At 40.0% G+C, this 18,461-nt stretch overlaps 1 protein-coding gene across 1 annotated transcript; it reads right to left on the bottom strand.

The window, feature by feature from the left end:
• Nucleotides 1–10,310: 10,310 nt before the first annotated feature.
• Nucleotides 10,311–13,824, bottom strand: LOC147902566 (hypothetical protein At1g04090-like). Its single transcript, XM_087373765.1, has 3 exons — nucleotides 13,552–13,824; nucleotides 12,963–13,030; nucleotides 10,311–12,429 (listed from the first exon to the last, which is right to left on the bottom strand). Exons 1-3 carry the CDS (start codon nucleotides 13,689–13,691, stop codon nucleotides 10,751–10,753), a joined length of 1,887 nt encoding a protein of 628 aa, XP_087229891.1. The 5' UTR covers nucleotides 13,692–13,824; the 3' UTR covers nucleotides 10,311–10,750.
• Between the last annotated feature and the right edge of the window lie 4,637 nt (nucleotides 13,825–18,461).

Here is an 18,461-nt window from a genome sequence, read left to right as displayed (position 1 = left end):
CAAGAAGGGGACACAAACCTAGGGAGACTTATGGAACCAAGGGCAGGGAAAATGGATGGAAGAAGAAAATAATTCATGAGAGGCAGGGGCTCTGGTTAAGAGAAAGCCTGTCATGGATGGGAGGCCACCTCAGACTATCCCTTAAGGAATTTAGATGGGCCAAACAAAAGCAGTTAAGTCCGATCCCAATTTGGGTAGAAGGCCAGGAATAATTACTCAAGACACTCAACTTGAAATGGCACAGGAGAGACTCTTGGGGAACGTGGGTGAAGAGATTCGAAAAGGTATGGGACAAAAACATCTCTGAGAAGAAATCCTACTTGATTTGGCTAATCCTAAACAAAGGAGCTTGGACTGCTAGAAGATCTCGCAAGATTGGACACAGCGATGACATTTGCAAGCAATGTAGAAGTGCCCAAGAGGACATTCTGCACCTAATCCTTAATTGTAGACTATCCAGAACATTATGGTCTTTAGCTCAAATCCATCACGCCAAACTAACGTTAAAATACACTCATCTCCTCCTGGGAGACACCCCTAACAGAGCTCTACCAAACTGGAACACCATCCGAGCTTCGACACTGTGGTCAATTTGGTTCTCACGATGTGCAAAAGTATTTGACGATAAAACTATTGATTCTACTAATGTCTTTCAAAACTTATGTGTGCAACCAGGAGCACAGTGACATTCTTCAGAAGATCCTCATAAGTCAGAGACAAATGCAAGCATTCGCTTAGAAAGATGATCTTGCCCATGAAGAAAATGGCCTACTAGAGTAGATACAACTACTTGTGGAGAAGGAATCAAACGAAAGAGAACAACCTCAACACCAAGAGAATGAAATCCTGACCCCTCTGCAGACCACAACTCCTCCTATTTCTCCTGACCCTATCTCTCTCCCTACCAGTGTGTCTGAAGAGAGAGTAGTGATGCAAAGTATCATGCATGCACAAGCACAGAAAAGTACTATCCATGCTGAACCACTGAAAGCTCCGCTAAGCCTACCGTAATACAAAAGGCCAGTGTCTCGTGCGGATCCGACGAGTGTATCGGCTAAAGTGCGCAATGAAATCATGTCAAGGGAGAAATTCACGCAGACACTTAAGAGACTAGCCAGAGAAGTGCCAAGGAAGGCCCAAAAATGAGGGTTTATCCTAGATCAATTGACTGACTCTTAGATCTCAGTATGGTCTCCCCCCGTGTAGGAAAAACAACTGTTTTGTTTTTTTCGCTTATGTAAAAAACTTGTATATCTTCTTGACTTTATAATATAAACCCGCATTCTACCAAAATAAAAAATAAAAAAATCCTAGCACTATCTACGATTTTACTATGGGCACAATATGTGAACACCCCTGCCAATACCATGACATTTGATATGCTTGATGCAAAATGACAAAAATGACACAATCGTATACCTTGGTCATCAATTACCATAGAGATGTCTTCCTAATGACACTTACTTTCATAAGCTTAGAAAACTTAGTGCTATGCAATGCTTGTTATTCAATGAATGTGAGCTACGGTGAAAATACATCTATTCCTCGTCGTCATAAATGTTTTGTGTGTCTTATAAAAAAGTATTATTCCAAGATTGAAAAGTGTCCATTTTCTCTACTCATGGCTTTTATTGAAAAAGGTTGCACATAATATTGAAGGCATGTAACATGCATGTAGCTCTTCATTAGAAATTGAGCAATGATACTTTATGTTCTATCAAGGTATAAGCTAACCAATTGTCCCTGGTACTTGTTAATCGATGAGCTTTCTATGGTAGGGTGAAAAAAAATGGACTTTGTTGCTATAAACTAAGGGCTTAAAAGACAACCATGATTATTATTTCAGAAATTAGATGTCATAATATGCGGCGATCTTTGTCAATTTAGACTAGTTCCTTATTTCAAAATCAAATAATCTTCACTCAAGCCCATGTTCACATTGACCCAAACGATGCAACAAATGTTCATAGATATACTCAATTGAATGTGTAAAAATCAATGGACAACCTATGACATGATTTATGTATAAACCAAACATGCTACAAAGATTGTCAACGAAAGTATTACATCTTCGCCACATGGACATTGTTACAACTCGCCCGCATGGAGATGAAACACCCCCTACTGCCGATCAACCACTAGCACGATGCCGACTTTCACTTAGGCCGTTTTTCATGCTCACATGGTACCCCATTAGCGGCTCCATCAATGAGTCAAGCTACCATTTTTCATATTTTGGTTGAAGTACATAAGCACAAAGAAGAGGGGAGAAGATCATAGACAACATTTTAAGAGCCTCTGTGGAAAACCATCATAGCAAAAGATGAAAGAAAATTGAATTAGATCACCCCTTTCTACACAAATCTCATCACAAAACTTTGAGGGTGAGTGCGTAGGTAAACTTGATGTGCACTTGTGCATCTTATAGCACAAGTTGACAACCTCGCAAGTCCAATGGCTACTTTTTCTTGGCACATCGTCAGCCCCATGGTGCATCAACCCTAAGATCCTATAAAAGAGTGTGTTTCTTGAGTTGAGTGTAGAGCTAAGCATCCTACTAGTCCTTGAGGAGCCCTAAGGACATCCCCATGCCTAATTCAACACACCCCCTGATGGAAAGTTCATTTGAGAACATCATCAAATACCTAAGAATCCCTACCTTCCACAATGCCACCTTGGCCTTGCATATGACCAAATTGCTACCCATCTCCTCGCCGAGCAGCACAACCCCCTCCTTGCCTAAGAACAATTGGGGACATGCCCCTTGGCTCCTTTATCACCAACATTTTCTAGGCAAGTCACGAGGTAGACCGAGCAATGTAATTCTACACCATATTTTGCAAAATTGGATGCCTCCTAGGTCACCATTTCAATAAGGCAAAGGCAAAACTTCGCTAAAATCGAATGGAGGTGCACATCACTGAGTTGGTTGGAGATTTCAATGTTCTCTAGGAAGAATACGAGGCCTATCATGCACAACAAGATCATTTCCACCAATACCACGTGACTTGCGAGTCCCAAAGAGGAGATCAATGTAGCAACATTAGCATAACAACAAGATCTCCAAGTAGTAGTGGAAGCCCAATGCCAAAGGTGAGTCTAAGTTAGAGTGGCATTGAGCCAAGTGCATGAACAAAGATAAAAAGACCCATTCCTTTAAAGATAAAGCACCTGAAAGACCAAAGCTAAACAACCTAGTGAAGAGATGGACATGCTTAGGGATCAGGTGAAGCAGTACCAAGAAGAAGGCACCAACAATTTCTCCATTAATTGGCATCCCACATGCACAAAGGTGGGAGGAGGTATCTTCCATATGAGCGTAAGTTGCCAATTCTCTCCCTTGCTTGTATTTTATAAGAACCAAAACCCAATCTCCCATTTCTTAGATGTAAAGAATAAGGGAGAGAGATAGGAGACTCAAGTTCAGCTTTCTTCACAACACACAAAAGAGAGAGGACACAAGGTTGGAGGGTGAAGCCTTTCTTCACTTTTGCACACAACAACAATACAATAGAAGAGGGAAATACCCTATATGTCAAAACCTAGAATACGTGGTTCATATGTGAACCCAAACCAAAAACATACGTGGTAGTCTAACTACACCACGAGTACAACTAACATAGGCGGTGACATAAATGATAGTCATCCAGGAGATATGTCGGGGATAGAGCTTGATATCTCAACACTCCCCCTCAAGCTCAAATCCATCTCACGTACACCAAGCAAGCTCCTAAATCTGCGAAGCTTCTCGGTACCCAATGCCTTCGTAAAAATATCAGCCACCTGCTCCTCATTGCTGACATAGACAAGATCAATCTCACCAGCTAGAACCTTCTCTCTCACAAAGTGATAATGCACCTCAATGTGCTTCGTTCTAGCATGATAAACTGGGTTATTAGCAAGCATGATGCTGCTAATGTTGTCACAATGAATGACAACTGCTGCATGAACTGACTGTCCCATATCTGCAAGTAGCTTCCGTAACCAAGCTACCTCACATGCAGCCATTGCTGCACCCCTGTACTCAGCCTCTGTGCTCGACAAGGCAACTGTTGGCTGCTTCTTGCTGCTCCAACTGATGGCACCACTCCCAAGGGAAAACATAAAACCACTAGTAGATCTCCTGTCTGAGACACTACCAGCCCAGTCAGCGTCTGTGTATCCATGTACCTGTAATGCACACCCAGCTTCATAAAACAGTCCATAATGCAATGTGGACTTCACATACCGCAGTATGCGCCTAGCCGCATCCAAATGTGGCTTCCTCGGTGCCTGCATAAACTGACTCACCAGCCCCACAGCATAGCTCAAATCTGGTCGGGTTATAGTCATGTAAATCAAGCTACCTACTATGCGCCTGTACATAGTAATATCTTCAAGAAGCTCACCTGACTCTGCATTGAGCTTCACATTCTGCTCCAATGGAACAGAGATAGGCTTACAGCCTGTCATCCCATATTTGGACAGCATGTCCAAACCGTATTGCCTTTGCAATAGCCATATCCCACTCGGGGATCTAATAACCTCAATGCCCAAGAAGTAACGCAGCTCTCCCAAATCCTTCATCTCAAATTTCTGCTTCAACAGCAGCTTCACTTCATTAATGTCTGCATCGCTATCACCTGTAATAATCAAGTCATCAACATAGATGACTATAAGCACAATCCCTCTGTTTGTCCTTTTCACATAAAGTGAAAAATCTGAATTGGAAATCTGAAATCCAATAGTGACAAGATATTGCCCTATCTTGTCCGACCATGCCCTCGGCGCCTGTTTTAAGCCATACAAGGCTTTGCGCAACCTGCATACAAAATCGGGGTGTGCTTTATCCTCATAACCTTCTGGCTGCATCATATAAACCTCTTCCTGCAAGTCACCATGCAAGAAGGCATTTTTCACATCCATCTGATGCAAAGACCATCCCTTTGCAGCAGCCATAGCAATTACTGCTCTCACGGTTGCCATCCTTGCAACTGGGCTGAAAGTTTCCTTATAGTCAATTCCATATGTCTGTGCAAAACCTTTGGCAACCAATCTTGCCTTGTACCTGCTAACAGACCCATCAGCATTGTGCTTTACTTTGTAAACCCACTTGCAGCCAATAGCCTTCTTATCATGAGGCAAAGGCATCAAATCCCAAGTGTGGTTTGCATCCAAGGCAGCCATCTCTTCATCCATAGCTGCTTCCCAATTTTTATGCCCTGCTGCATCCTCAAAACATGTGGGCTCTGGCTCCTCTAGAACCTTGACCATATAAGCATAGTGATGTGCTGTATACCCATCATATCTCAGCCTGTCAATTGGATACTTAATACGAGTGGACCTCCGTACAACTGGATCAGTTGCAGGAGTCTTTAAATCATGCCTGCTTTTCCTTGCACCAGGTGTAACAATAGAAGGAATCCCAAGTTCCTCATCAAGGCTCATTTCAGAGCCACTTGACTCTCCATCAACATGAGAGCTACCAGCAGACACATCAAACACTGGAGCATGGTCCACTTTTTCTTTTCCCTTATGTGATACCTGCACAACACTATCAGGACTGCCATGTGACGATTCACTAGATCTCAATCTCCCTGTCCATGCATTAGATCCACTAGTAGAGGACTCTCTGGGTCCACTCAAGGCTTGAGATTGCTGCTCTGCATTTATTGCAGCATTCCCATTTCCTGCATCTGCATCTCCTACCATAACAGTTGGTGCATACCAGCTGCTCATTTCATCAAAAACAACATCTCTGCTCACTTGCATTTTGCGGGTGGAAGGGTTATAACAGCGATACCCTTTATGGTGCTGAGCATATCCAATAAAGATGCATTTTTCTGCCTTTGGATCCAGCTTTGTTCTCTTCTCATCAGGAACATGAACATAAGCTATGCAACCAAATACCTTCAAGTGAGAAATATCTGGTTTTTGACCTGTATACATTTCTTCAGGCGTCATGCCATGGACAGCTGCAGTGGGGGTTCTGTTCATAATATAAACAGCAGTTGCTACTGCTTCAGCCCAAAAATAATCAGGCATGTTTTTCTCATTTAGGATCGCCCGTCCTACTTCTGCAATATGCCTGTTCTTCCTTTCTGCAACCCCATTCTGCTGAGGGGTAGACCTGCATGAGTACTTCCTTTGAATTCCCTGTTCTTTCAGATATTCACAAAATTCTTCTGAAAAGTACTCTCCCCCTCCATCAGATCTTAGCACTTTAATATACACACCTTTCTCTTTTTCAACCATGGCCTTAAAAGCCTTGAAATGGCTGAACACTTCACTTTTGTGCTTCATAAAATAAATCCACACCTTCCTAGTGTAGTCATCAATAAACGTCACATAATAATGGCATCCACCAATAGAAGCAGCTTTGGTTGTCCAAACATCTGAATGGATCACTTCCAAAGGTCTTCTGCTCACCTTAGCATTTTTAGGAAATGCATGTCTGGCCTGCTTACCCATTTGGCATGCTTCACATACCTTTTGCATTCCCTCAACTCTGAATTTAGGCAAACCTGCAACAATGTTTTTCGTTTGCATAGATTTCAGCCTTTGTATATTCACGTGCCCAATGCGCTTGTGCCATATCTCAATATCTGCAATGACACCTCTCCCATGCGCAAACATAGCAGCTTTCACCTCAGGCATATCAACATCCAAGGTGAACATTCTTCCATTTTTGTTGCCTTTCGCAACCAAGCGGCACTTATTTTTCAAGTCCTCAACAAAACATCCATCAGGATTAAATCTAACCTGCAGACCTTGCTCAACCATCTGGCCAACTGAAACCAGGTTCTTAGTGATTTTTGGAACATGAAGTACATCTGCCAAGTACTTTGTTTTGCCATCCTGCATAGCCAATGGCACTTTACCAACCTGCGTAATTGGGTGCGCAGTATCATCACCTGTTTCAACATAACCTGGCTTATCCAAATTTCTGACATCATGAAACCACTCACCATGACTGGTCATGTGGTTAGAGGCACCTGAATCAACATACCAAACATCATTGCAAGCTGCAGCATCTCCTGACATGGAGTTAACCATATGCTGCATCACAAAAAGGTGCTCATTTCTGTCGTCACCATGCCCACTTGATGATGCATAGTTGCTTTGCTGCAACTTTCCACTTTTGATGTCATTCTGCTTTTTATAGCATGTATTCTCCTTGTGTCCAGGCTTTCCACAATAATAGCATTCTATGCTGCTATTTACTTGCTGGTTCCTTTGCCATGAACCACGGCCTCTTTGGCTCCCCCTGCCTCTAGAACTACCACGTCCTCCTCCATAGGACTGGTTTTCCTGTTGTTGCTGTTGGTTCTGATTTCCTGCACGGCCACCAGAACGGCCTCTTCCTCTACCTCTGCCTCTACCTGTATTCGAGTAGAAAGTAGTCTCTTGAGAAGTTGAGGTGGCTGAACCACCATTCCTTTGCTCTTCACTCAGCAAGAGAGCAATAAGTTCCTGAAAATCAGGAAATGTTTCACGGACTCCAATGGATGTCCGAAATTGTGCATAATCTTTCCCAAGACCATTCAAGGTCACGGACACTAAGTCCTCATCATCAACAGGTGCTCCAATGGAGGCAAGAGAATCTGCAAGGCCTTTCACCTTCAAGGAATACTCATTTATATTCAGATTTTTCCTTTGCACATTGTGCAACTCCTGCTTTAGCTGCATCTTTCGTGCTTTGGTATTTGTGCTATACAGCTTCACCAATGTATCCCATGCCTCCTTAGGCGTCTCTAGATCCTGTATATGCACAATCATAGAATCTGAAATGCTAACGGACAGCCAATACAGGCATTTTCTGGCTTTTTCATGCCATTCTTTAAAGGCCTTCAATTCAGCAAGAGTGGGAGCAGCACCCAAAACTGGTTCTGCAGTTTCACCACTGATGTAATCCCAAACTCCCTTTCCCATAAAGAAGTTTGTCATCCTGAACTTCCATGCTTGGAAGTTGTTCTTGTCAAGCTTCTCACTGACAATGGTAGACAGATTCTCAGACATTTTACAAATCACGAATTGCAATAGCAACCTGTAAACACAGCAAATGCCTCAGAAGGGCAAATAGCAAAACTTCTGCAAAGAGCCTCACAGGGGCAGATCTGCAACACTGACGAAAGTGGTATTTCACCACACAGTCACTTCCTCGTGACGATTTTGCATCAACAGGCAACAGGCATGAATCTGCAACTCCCAATATCTCTGCACATAGGCATACGATGCAATTTCTATGGCACTTTTCCACCGACTAGCCGCGCGGTGGTCGCACAGCAAAAACAGGGCCTTTTTCTGAGTGCCTGCGAAGAACTTCCGCCTTCAAAACGGGCCCCGAAACGGCCTCAAATCAAAAAAATAAAGTCATCGAGGGCTTCGCCCTCGCCCGCAGCATATACTGCGCTCTCGCCGCACCGCGAAGGGCCTCTCAATCTGAAGCAGTGCACTCCTGCACTTCTGGCTGTGCTATCTGCAGAGATTTGCTCCCAAACTCGAAATAGGAAAGCTACACTGGTCCTCTTACCAGGACACCACAAACTTGGCTAGCTTTCTTGAGCTCCTTACCACGAACAAGGCTCTGATACCATGTAAAGAATAAGGGAGAGAGATAGGAGACTCAAGTTCAGCTTTCTTCACAACACACAAAAGAGAGAGGACACAAGGTTGGAGGGTGAAGCCTTTCTTCACTTTTGCACACAACAACAATACAATAGAAGAGGGAAATACCCTATATGTCAAAACCTAGAATACGTGGTTCATATGTGAACCCAAACCAAAAACATACGTGGTAGTCTAACTACACCACGAGTACAACTAACATAGGCGGTGACATAAATGATAGTCATCCAGGAGATATGTCGGGGATAGGGCTTGATATCTCAACATTAGATCCATTCCCAATTGTAAAATACCCAAATGCAACTACGGGGACAAGTACAGGGCTACCATAAAAATCCTACCACGTCATCCTACTCTTCCAATTCTATAAAATTATCACCTTGGACTTATGCACATCCACATTCATCGTGCACTCATGGGTCTATCACAAGTGAGAGAGCTTGGCATCTCATTTCCTTAAGACTTGTGCCATCTTATTCTAAATTGTTAACTCCACATCACCATGCAAACAATTAAATTAGCTACAATATTATTAGTCCTTTTTACCAACTCTCTCTCTCTCTCTCTCTCCCTCTCTCTCTCTCTCTCTCTCTATCTCTCACTCTCTCTCTCACACACACACACACACACACACACACAAAAATTTGATTAGTATACATATCTCACAAACAGAGATACTCATTTCTTCACACACACACATATGTATACTTTTTCAACTATGAATTATTCTTTTATGTAACCCCCGTGAAATCACTCATTCACTTTTTACTTCACTTGTGACTACTTTCACTTGTGGCTTAATTTTTTTTTAATTATCTAAGAATCTATATGGTTGTCTATATTCCTAAGTAAAGCGATAACAAGCTAGGGAAAAAAAGCATTGCCTCTCTAACCAAACGTAACTATGATGTTCTAACACCTAGTTTATTTGAATGGTGGCAATTAAGTAAACCCCAATTTCGAAACCTGGACTGCTTGAGTATTCGATGACTTTTTTCAATATTATATTTATCAAACTCAATATTATAAAAATTTCTAAATCTTGATCGAAATTTTTACAAACTCTAGTTATCACAGTTTTCAGCTTATATGTCTCAAATATTTTTTCATTATATGTTCTCATTTTTTTACTTTTATCCAATTGATGAAATTAATTGTATGACTCAATTATTGATGAAAATTTTTAATCTAAACACACGCACGCGCGCGCACACACATACACACACAATAATTCTAGTATTGATAAGCTCATTTTTCTTTATGAATTGCCAATATGTAAGCACATACTAAGGATCATGGTAAGCTGAGCTCCTTGATGTGGACACATGCGTGCTTTTGCTTATTGCTCTAAACCCCTAATATCTTATCCTTACTGTGATTTCTGATCACAATCACCGTACAAGGCCTACATTTATCCTTTTTCCAACTATTTATATGCTCGTCAATCAAATGTGTGAAAGGTTGATCAAGACAAAGAACCTAAGGTTCTAAAGGTCCAAAGGACTATGTGGAGGATCAATAATGGGTCCTTAACTTAATGCAGCATTTCTCATTAAAAATCACTTCTCCAAAAAATATTTAAAATATTTGCAATGTTTTTCAATATCCACCATATTTTCAAGACGAGCTTTCTCATCACCATCCACAAAGCTAGGTGTTAATGCCATAAATTGGATTGGAAAAAGTTTTCCTAACAGCGAACAAGTTAGCTAGCTTTTAAAAAATACATTGAAAGAATTTGCTTTGCATAAATATGCTACAGATATGTTGTGACTGTGTCACCTTGGTTTCAAGTGTGAGTGGTGAGGCTGTAGAGCAGCATCCATATGACCTGTGCAAAGCCGTGAACGCTTCAACAGAATCATACTGCAGCCTTGAATGGCTTTGAAAACAAGTAAAATTAGTTGGATAAAATGGCTGTGTCAAGGGATGATAATTGGGTGAAACAATTGGGGTCCTTGTTGATGTCCCTCTGTCTTTCTTTGTGAATTGAAATTGTATACTTGGGGCTCAGAAACCCCTTCAAGCATTATATTACATGGGACTGCTTTCAACCTATAGAATTTGAAGGTAGCTTCCTTCCCCTAAAATGATTCAGCAGTGAAATAGCAAGGTTGTAAATTGTAAAAAGGAAACCATTTTCCTATATTTTCTCATCTCCAAACCAAGAAACCTTCTCTTTAGGCCCAGTAGGCCCCTCCTCACCAAAAACCTCATCTGGAAATTTGTTGGCAAAAGATCGCAATTTTGACCTTAAAAAAGGAGGAAGCTTTCGTATAACCTTATCAAGCTCATCTCGTGAATCATACTTGACCTTGGGTCCCCATTTTCTCATGTATTGTAGCCATGCAGGCTCTTCAATAGCATTCCCATTTCCATGTATAGACAAGTAATCTGCTGATATTATCTGATAGTTTTTGTTGCTCTCCAAAAAAAAACTGCTCTTGGCTGTATCATTTCTGATACCTACTCCATGATTTCCCTGAAGAACAAGTCCTGGATGGGCATAGCTTGCATGACCATGCTTAGATGAATAGATAATACACTTGCTACCTTCAATATACTCCATGTCAGAAGCATTAAGCCATGTGCCACCAGCATGCTGTCCCAGGTACACAGCCCACAGCTTTCCTGTAAAGTTACTAATCCTAAGTGTGAAGTGCTCCCAGTCTGAGACGTGCTCCCCAATTTTCCCAAGTTTCAAGTCAATCATCTCAATCTTTGCAGTGGCAGCCCCGTTGAAAGGATAATATATCCACATTGCAAGATCGGTGAACATTCCCCCTAACATAGGTTTGACATGTATGTATACCTCTGCACTAGACAGATCCCCTGCCTCTATTGTATCTGAATTACCATCATCAGGGAAGTCTATCCAGTACTCATCGTCATCCATACCACCTACTGGTAAATTTGAGCCATCCAAGGAGACTAAAACAGGTGCTGAATCCCCTTTTGAATGGAGGAAGACACCTTTTCTAAACAGCCAGGAGACAGAAGAAGGAAAATACTTCTCATCTGGATGAAAGAAGATTGTTGGTCCATAATTTCTTATTAAGTCGTGCACTTCAATTAGGTAAGGCATTGCGCTGAATCTTGAAGCTGCATTCTTTAAACAAGCAATAGGGATGGTGCTGTTACCACTTGAATTATTGCTGCAATAGAAAGTACCTGCAGGGATCCCCTTCGCTCCTGTGGCAATCACAAAAGGCTCTAAATTCCAAATGCTGAAGGCAGTCGTTGTATTTGCTTCCCAGATCAATTCGTTTATCCTGCAAAGATCCGTAAGATCTGAGCGAACACACATCACCTCCTTCGTGCTTGGTTCTCGTGCAGTATTGGTCACTACATAACCTACTGAATTGTATCCATCTGGAGAAATGGGCAGCCAGAAGTAGCCAGTACCACTAGCTTTTCCATTCCACTCTGTACTACTCCAAACAAGCTTGTACCCAACTGGACTTGCTAAAGCAGACTCTTGTGCGCTTTCAAATGACAATTCTGGAGAATGTCCTGCTTCTGTCACAATCGAGCCATCCAGGCCTTTCCTGTCAATTTTTGATGCGAAATAGGAATTGTGTAAGAGAGTTGAATGAGCACAACTGCTCTTTGCAACCATGATCCACCCTTCTGATGATCTTCTATTTGACTGACACAAATATCCAAGGCAAAAAAATCCAGGAGGAAGATTAACAGGCTTAGAAAATGTTGCCCCTTGATTTTCTATACCACCTTCAAAGGTGCGCCACACCTGTTCAAACGAACTTATCTGGGCAAGTGTGATATCACCCAATGAGAGCCTCCCTGTCGCAAATTCTGTTCCTGCAATGCAACCCAGAAGCCTACTTATTCTTAATGCCATACACAGTCTTTGTGGCTCTTGCAAATGAAGGTACCACTAAAACGCATCCCTGTGCATTTCTAGCGAAGACTAAATTCAGGCATAGATAAAAACAAGAACCATGCATGCATGAAAAGAAACATGCCAAAGCTCTGGACTTAAAGTATGCTGCACCTCAAAGGCAAGGAATAGCAGATAGGCAGTGATATAAAAGCCGAAGAAAGGTTGTGAAATTTCAGAACAAAGATGGCTAAGATACCATTTTAGGACACATGGGAAGGCATGTTCACGAAAGGAATATACAATAGATATCATGAATATGTTGTTGGAGTTTGCTTATGAGAAACAATCCCTTACAAGATGCCTGCTCGGACAATAGAAAGATTTCCCAACACACTCCGAATACAATAAAAGTACATAGAACTAAAATAATTCATCCGGAACCATTAGACCAAGGAAGCTCAGACTTCTCAATATATGCGAAAGACACAAGGGACAAAGTTAGAGCATAAACCAGTTGAGCAAGCTGAAGAGGATTGCAAGGCCATTGTATGCAAAAGCTTGCTGTCTTTGCTGCCCCATCTGAAGAAACAAAATACGTTAGAAATTTCTCTTACAATAAAAAACATCGAAAAAATTAGTCACTCTTATGCGCTTAGTATGAATAACTTCACTGCGATATAGCTCGTTAGGGTATTGATTCTGCATGAACAAATGAAAATATGAAGATTCGACTCGATCCGCCAAATAAACTAAGGAATTACGCTGAATTCATCGCTCTTCGACACTTTCTTTCAAGGCAACGTTTCTCAATCGACAAAACGTGCAAGATGCTTCGTAAACACAAGAAAGAATGCTTTCGTTCCTGCAAACCGAGGTGTAGAACCAAAACACTCGAGGGAAAGGATCAATGTGCTCGTCCCTCACTCTATCTTTTAAATACTTCACATACAAACGCGCCACTCCTGCGCAGGAAGCAATCCCACTTCCAAGTTTCCTAAGCTATTATGTCAACGCAAAGCTATCCCGGGGGGTTCGATCTCACGCGAAGACACCAAATCCAACGGCGCGGAAAGGGCAAAAGCGGCAAGGAAGAAGCAAACCTGATGGCGAAGTGAAACGATTTTCGGGCGGAGAGCAGCAGGTGGATGCAATGGCAGAAGAGATGCGAAAGCCAGGCAAAGCAATCGATGGAAAGAGTCTCCAATTCCATCGCCGTTGCCATGTTGATCGTGATCTCCATCTCTTGAGAGCACTTTCTTCTTCTTAACGTCGTAGTTCCAAAATGGGCGAGAGCTCACCCCGTACCTACTCTCGGTAGTTGCCACTTACGTGTGGCATACCCGCCCGGAAGACTTAGTCCTGGAACTCTCCCTCTCATACCCAAACCATAACTTGCATCTCTCAGAAGGCCTCGCTAAAGTCAACAACGCTTGTGTTTGTATATATATATATATATAACTAGCTAGAATATGTATAAATGAATTTAGTGCTATCTCTTAGAAATTTTTAAATAATATTTTCCATTTTGACTTAATTTATAAAGTGAATTTATAACATACATTTATGTAAACTTGCAATTTTAGTAGGTCAAGTTCTCCATGACACTTGGATGACCGCAATATGTATCTATAGGATGCATTATGTAAACTTGCGATTTGAGAAGAATTAATTATGATATCAAGAAGAGCACTATAATAGTAGAAATATTTGAAATACAATACAATATTTTATAAGAGTAACAATTCATGAAAATTTATGTAGTATACTTAAAAGTAATTATTATTGGATTTGTTTTAAATGGAGTTATATATCACTAAAAACATGACATATTTAAAAGCATTTTTAAATAATAGTTCATACATGAAATATTTTTTGAGTTTTGGAAAAAATTAGTAATGTTTTGAAAATGAAAAAAATTGAGTAATATATGCTATGAATTAAGAGTCCTTCAATACTATGACTTTACTATAGTTTTAAATAGAAGTGCCATGGGTTTTGTTTTCATAGCATATTTTAGAAGATAATATGATAGGCCTGTGTTGGTTATTTTTTGAATATTCATATGTGCTTGCCACAAGAGTAATATTCCTGCATGGTATGGAACGACATTACGATGTTCTAGGGATGGACGGAAGTAGATCCATCTTTGTGTGAGAGGATCTAAAATAGGTTTAGTTTCTAAATGTATAGGATATGGAAATCTGTATTTGCATTTGTGGTTTATGCTTGAGTCAAATAGATTGCATGTTGGCCTAACATGAAAGAGCACTACGCATTCAACTGGACAATCTCTCCATGTGAAGTTCTTATTGAATTGTTTAGCAATTGTTTCTATTTGATTGATTTCACACCATCTTATGGTTGATACCTCATCTGCAGTAAAAGTGTAAGGAATATACTAGGAAGGTGCCATATGTCAACTATTGCCATTAGATCTTTTAAGTTTCTACGGTGCCATGAAGGAGATCCAGGAATAGAACTTGGTATTTGAAACTTAAGAATATGTCTAATTATCTCTTGTTTAGATATTCTTGGATCTTGTTGTCTTTGTCAGTTAATATCTCTTTGTAATACTGTAGTTTGAGTAGAATTTGCCATTATAATAGATTGACGTATTTGGTACATCAATAACAAGTATGGTTTGTAAAGAGTGAACACGGAGAACAATGTTGATATTCTCATTTTTAAATATATGTTGAAGAACATCTTGCCATTATGAGCACCATATCCGAAAGGATAGAGGAATGGGAATAATGCATACTCAAGTGTTAATTCATCACATTGTGACAGACCTTCCATAGATGTTATGGGCTGATGCTCAATAATTCTTGTTGAATCACGAAGTACAATTGTGCCGACTTCTTGTGATGAATTGATGAGTTGTAGGTAGCATGTTAATTTGTTCTAGTAATGACAAGTAGTTGTCCTCATGTGCAATTTTCATAAGATCGAATGGTGAGTCAGCAGAGTGTCTTTCAAGAATATCAGAAATAACTTCTGTAGAAAGAACACTTACTCTTAGTTTTAGATGCGGTCGTTGATACATTGTTAAGTATTTTTTAAATATGGGATTTGTTCTAGAGTTAAACGCTAGAATGTGTTTCGTTGTTGATAGTTTGTTGGCAATTCCAACTTATTAGTAGATTATCCAACATCAATCTCCTTTGTAGTATACCTATTGCTAAATGTAATACCTTTAGAAATGTTTAGGGATATATCGATTATAGAAAGCATTTGCATTTGAAATATGTCTACATTCTGTAAATAGTCTGGATCATAGGGAACCGAGTACAACTTTCTAAATGGACTATCTATGCATGCTTTACAAGCCATTTTTTGACCTATGTCCTAGGTCATTTTCTACATGCAAACTTATGAACGTATTGGATAAGTCGTATGGTGTTATACTTGATTCTAGTAGTGATATTACTTATTTTAACTTTGTAAAAGAACCTATGTTAAATTCTATTCTACCACAATATACACAATATTGCATCTTTGAAATATATTGAGAAGTGATTTGGTTCCATTCTTCTAAAAATTTATCGATGAATAGCCATGAAGAGAAACTCGTTTGTAATTATCTTTTCTTGTTTTCTATGCTAAAGTAGGAAGCAAGTTTTCTCCTTTCAATAAGTGACCTTTTCATATTTGTAAAGTAAATTATATGTTAAAGTAGAAGCACCTACTTTATTTTCCCGTTGTAGACGATAGTGTTAAAAATGACTTGAAATTCTCCAATTCGAATAATCTGCAAACAAAATATCAAGGTTTTTAACACTTTATATTTTTCACTTAAAATTTATAACGTCTCTAGTTTATGTTGAAACCCTATTTTCTTTCATTTCCCTTCCATGACAAAAGGCCCTTAGACTACGGCCAAACAGTGAGCAAGTGACTTGGACTTAGGCCAAGTAGCTAAACTTTACCTTTATCAAAACCTTGAAGCACTTTTGCCGAATTACCACACCTTCATTAGAAGCCATTTTTTGACCTATGTCCTAGGTCATTTTCTACATGCAAACTTATGAACGTATTGGATAAGTCGTATGGTGTTATACTTGATTCTAGTAGTGATATTACTTATTTTAACTTTGTAAAAAAACCTATGTTAAATTCTATTCTACCACAATATACACAATATTGCATCTTTGAAATATATTGAGAAGTGATTTGGTTCCATTCTTCTAAAAATTTATCGATGAATAGCCATGAAGAGAAACTCGTTTGTAATTATCTTTTCTTGTTTTCTATGCTAAAGTAGGAAGCAAGTTTTCTCCTTTCAATAAGTGACCTTTTCATATTTGTAAAGTAAATTATATGTTAAAGTAGAAGCACCTACTTTATTTTCCCGTTGTAGACGATAGTGTTAAAAATGACTTGAAATTCTCCAATTCGAATAATCTGCAAACAAAATATCAAGGTTTTTAACACTTTATATTTTTCACTTAAAATTTATAACGTCTCTAGTTTATGTTGAAACCCTATTTTCTTTCATTTCCCTTCCATGACAAAAGGCCCTTAGACTACGGCCAAACAGTGAGCAAGTGACTTGGACTTAGGCCAAGTAGCTAAACTTTACCTTTATCAAAACCTTGAAGCACTTTTGCCGAATTACCACACCTTCATTAGAATTCAAACTTCAAAACATGGTTTGCAATCATGGAGTTAAGATTACTTTAAGAGGATGCAACATGATCGGGTGTAGCCAATTGCACGATCGGCGACAAGCGGTTGTGGATAGGATTACAAACATTGTGGAGCCACAATGATGTGCAGTATCTCGCGTTCTCATTAAATTCTTTTAGCAACATGGTAATTATCACAATGGAGGGCCCCAATTTTCAACCCACCTCAATATTTTTCCACCACCTATCTAGAGATTCCTTAACTGCACAATACTACTAGCATCATCAAATAAATTGCGCCACACAAAGGCTATACAATGCACTATTTGACACCATGGATAGGGTTCTTTATGCAAGAGATATGGCACTACAAAGAATCCACATCAGCCACCACAATGGCCATGTCAACGGAGATGGCTCAAACCAGCCACGCCAAGTGACAATGGCTAAAATCAACCATTAACGGTGGCTCAAACTAGCCATATTAACATTGTGATGGATAAAATCAAGCACATAACCATTGCAGTGGTCCTATTGTACGACACGTGTTTTATATGTATTCCATTGAGCTAGTTCCAATGGATGTGTGGCACTATGTACTCTTTTACTACTTACATCATAATACACATCTAATTCCGTAGCCCCACATGCACGTTCACTAGCCTAAAAAAATGAATGGCAAACATTAGTTTCTCATTTGTTCCTAGACTCTCTGTGATCCCCACTAGTCAACAAGCCTATGTCAATGCTAGTGAAAAATGTTTTTCTCACTAAAGACAAGATTTTAGGATCTCAAAACCCGCGGATTTGCTAGGCTTTACACAAATACCCAAAATCTTAATTATATCTTAAAGACGAGGTGGAATCTTAGCTACTATTTCTCAATTTCTTTTTTCTTGGGCAAAGTGATATCTTATTATCATAAAAATATATACATGTTCTTATTACATAGTGTTCTCTTATAGATATGTATCATTGACATACAAAACTATAGGCTGGCATAGGCCATGCAAAGTAATAGTGGTAGGTAGATGATAAGTGGTGGATAGAAGAACACGGGAAGACAGCAGAACATTGGTAGGCCAACAATTAGTGTGCAGAGTCACTCTTGAAGGGGCAATCTTGATGGGATCTCTAGTACTCCTCTTCATGCTCTTGAATCTCAGTGAGGAACTTGCCCTTCTACTAGGCCTGCCTAGCATGAAGATTCCATTTGACATTTAGCATCCACCGCTTTAATGTCTTCAAAGGGGTTCGGGATAGAAAGCAAGTGAGAGGAGTGCACCCAGCTACAGTCATGGTCACATTACAAGCACTTTTCCTCGTTTCCATTGAATATTAGCATGCCAAAGTGTAAACTGCTCTCTGATAAAAGGAGCCTG

The sequence above is a fragment of the Dipteris shenzhenensis genome, chromosome 4 (assembly GCF_047967505.1).
Source record: "Dipteris shenzhenensis isolate YYH24624 ecotype China chromosome 4, Dip_SZ_1.0, whole genome shotgun sequence".
Classification (NCBI taxonomy): Eukaryota; Viridiplantae; Streptophyta; class Polypodiopsida; order Gleicheniales; family Dipteridaceae; genus Dipteris; species Dipteris shenzhenensis.
The sequence above is the reverse complement of the archived record's forward strand: the minus strand, read 5'-3'. Positions and strand labels throughout refer to the sequence as shown.

Bases quoted from the DNA above. Each gene is read 5' to 3' on its own strand.
- LOC147902566 (XM_087373765.1), bottom strand. From the start codon at position 13,691: ATGGAGATCACGATCAACATGGCAACGGCGATGGAATTGGAGACTCTT. The intron at 13,031-13,551 runs GTTTGCTTCTTC...TTGTTTCTTCAG, and splicing joins TCGTTTCACTTCGCCATCAG to ATGGGGCAGCAAAGACAGCA. The intron at 12,430-12,962 runs GTTTATGCTCTA...GTTGCATTGCAG, and splicing joins CTCTTCAGCTTGCTCAACTG to GAACAGAATTTGCGACAGGG.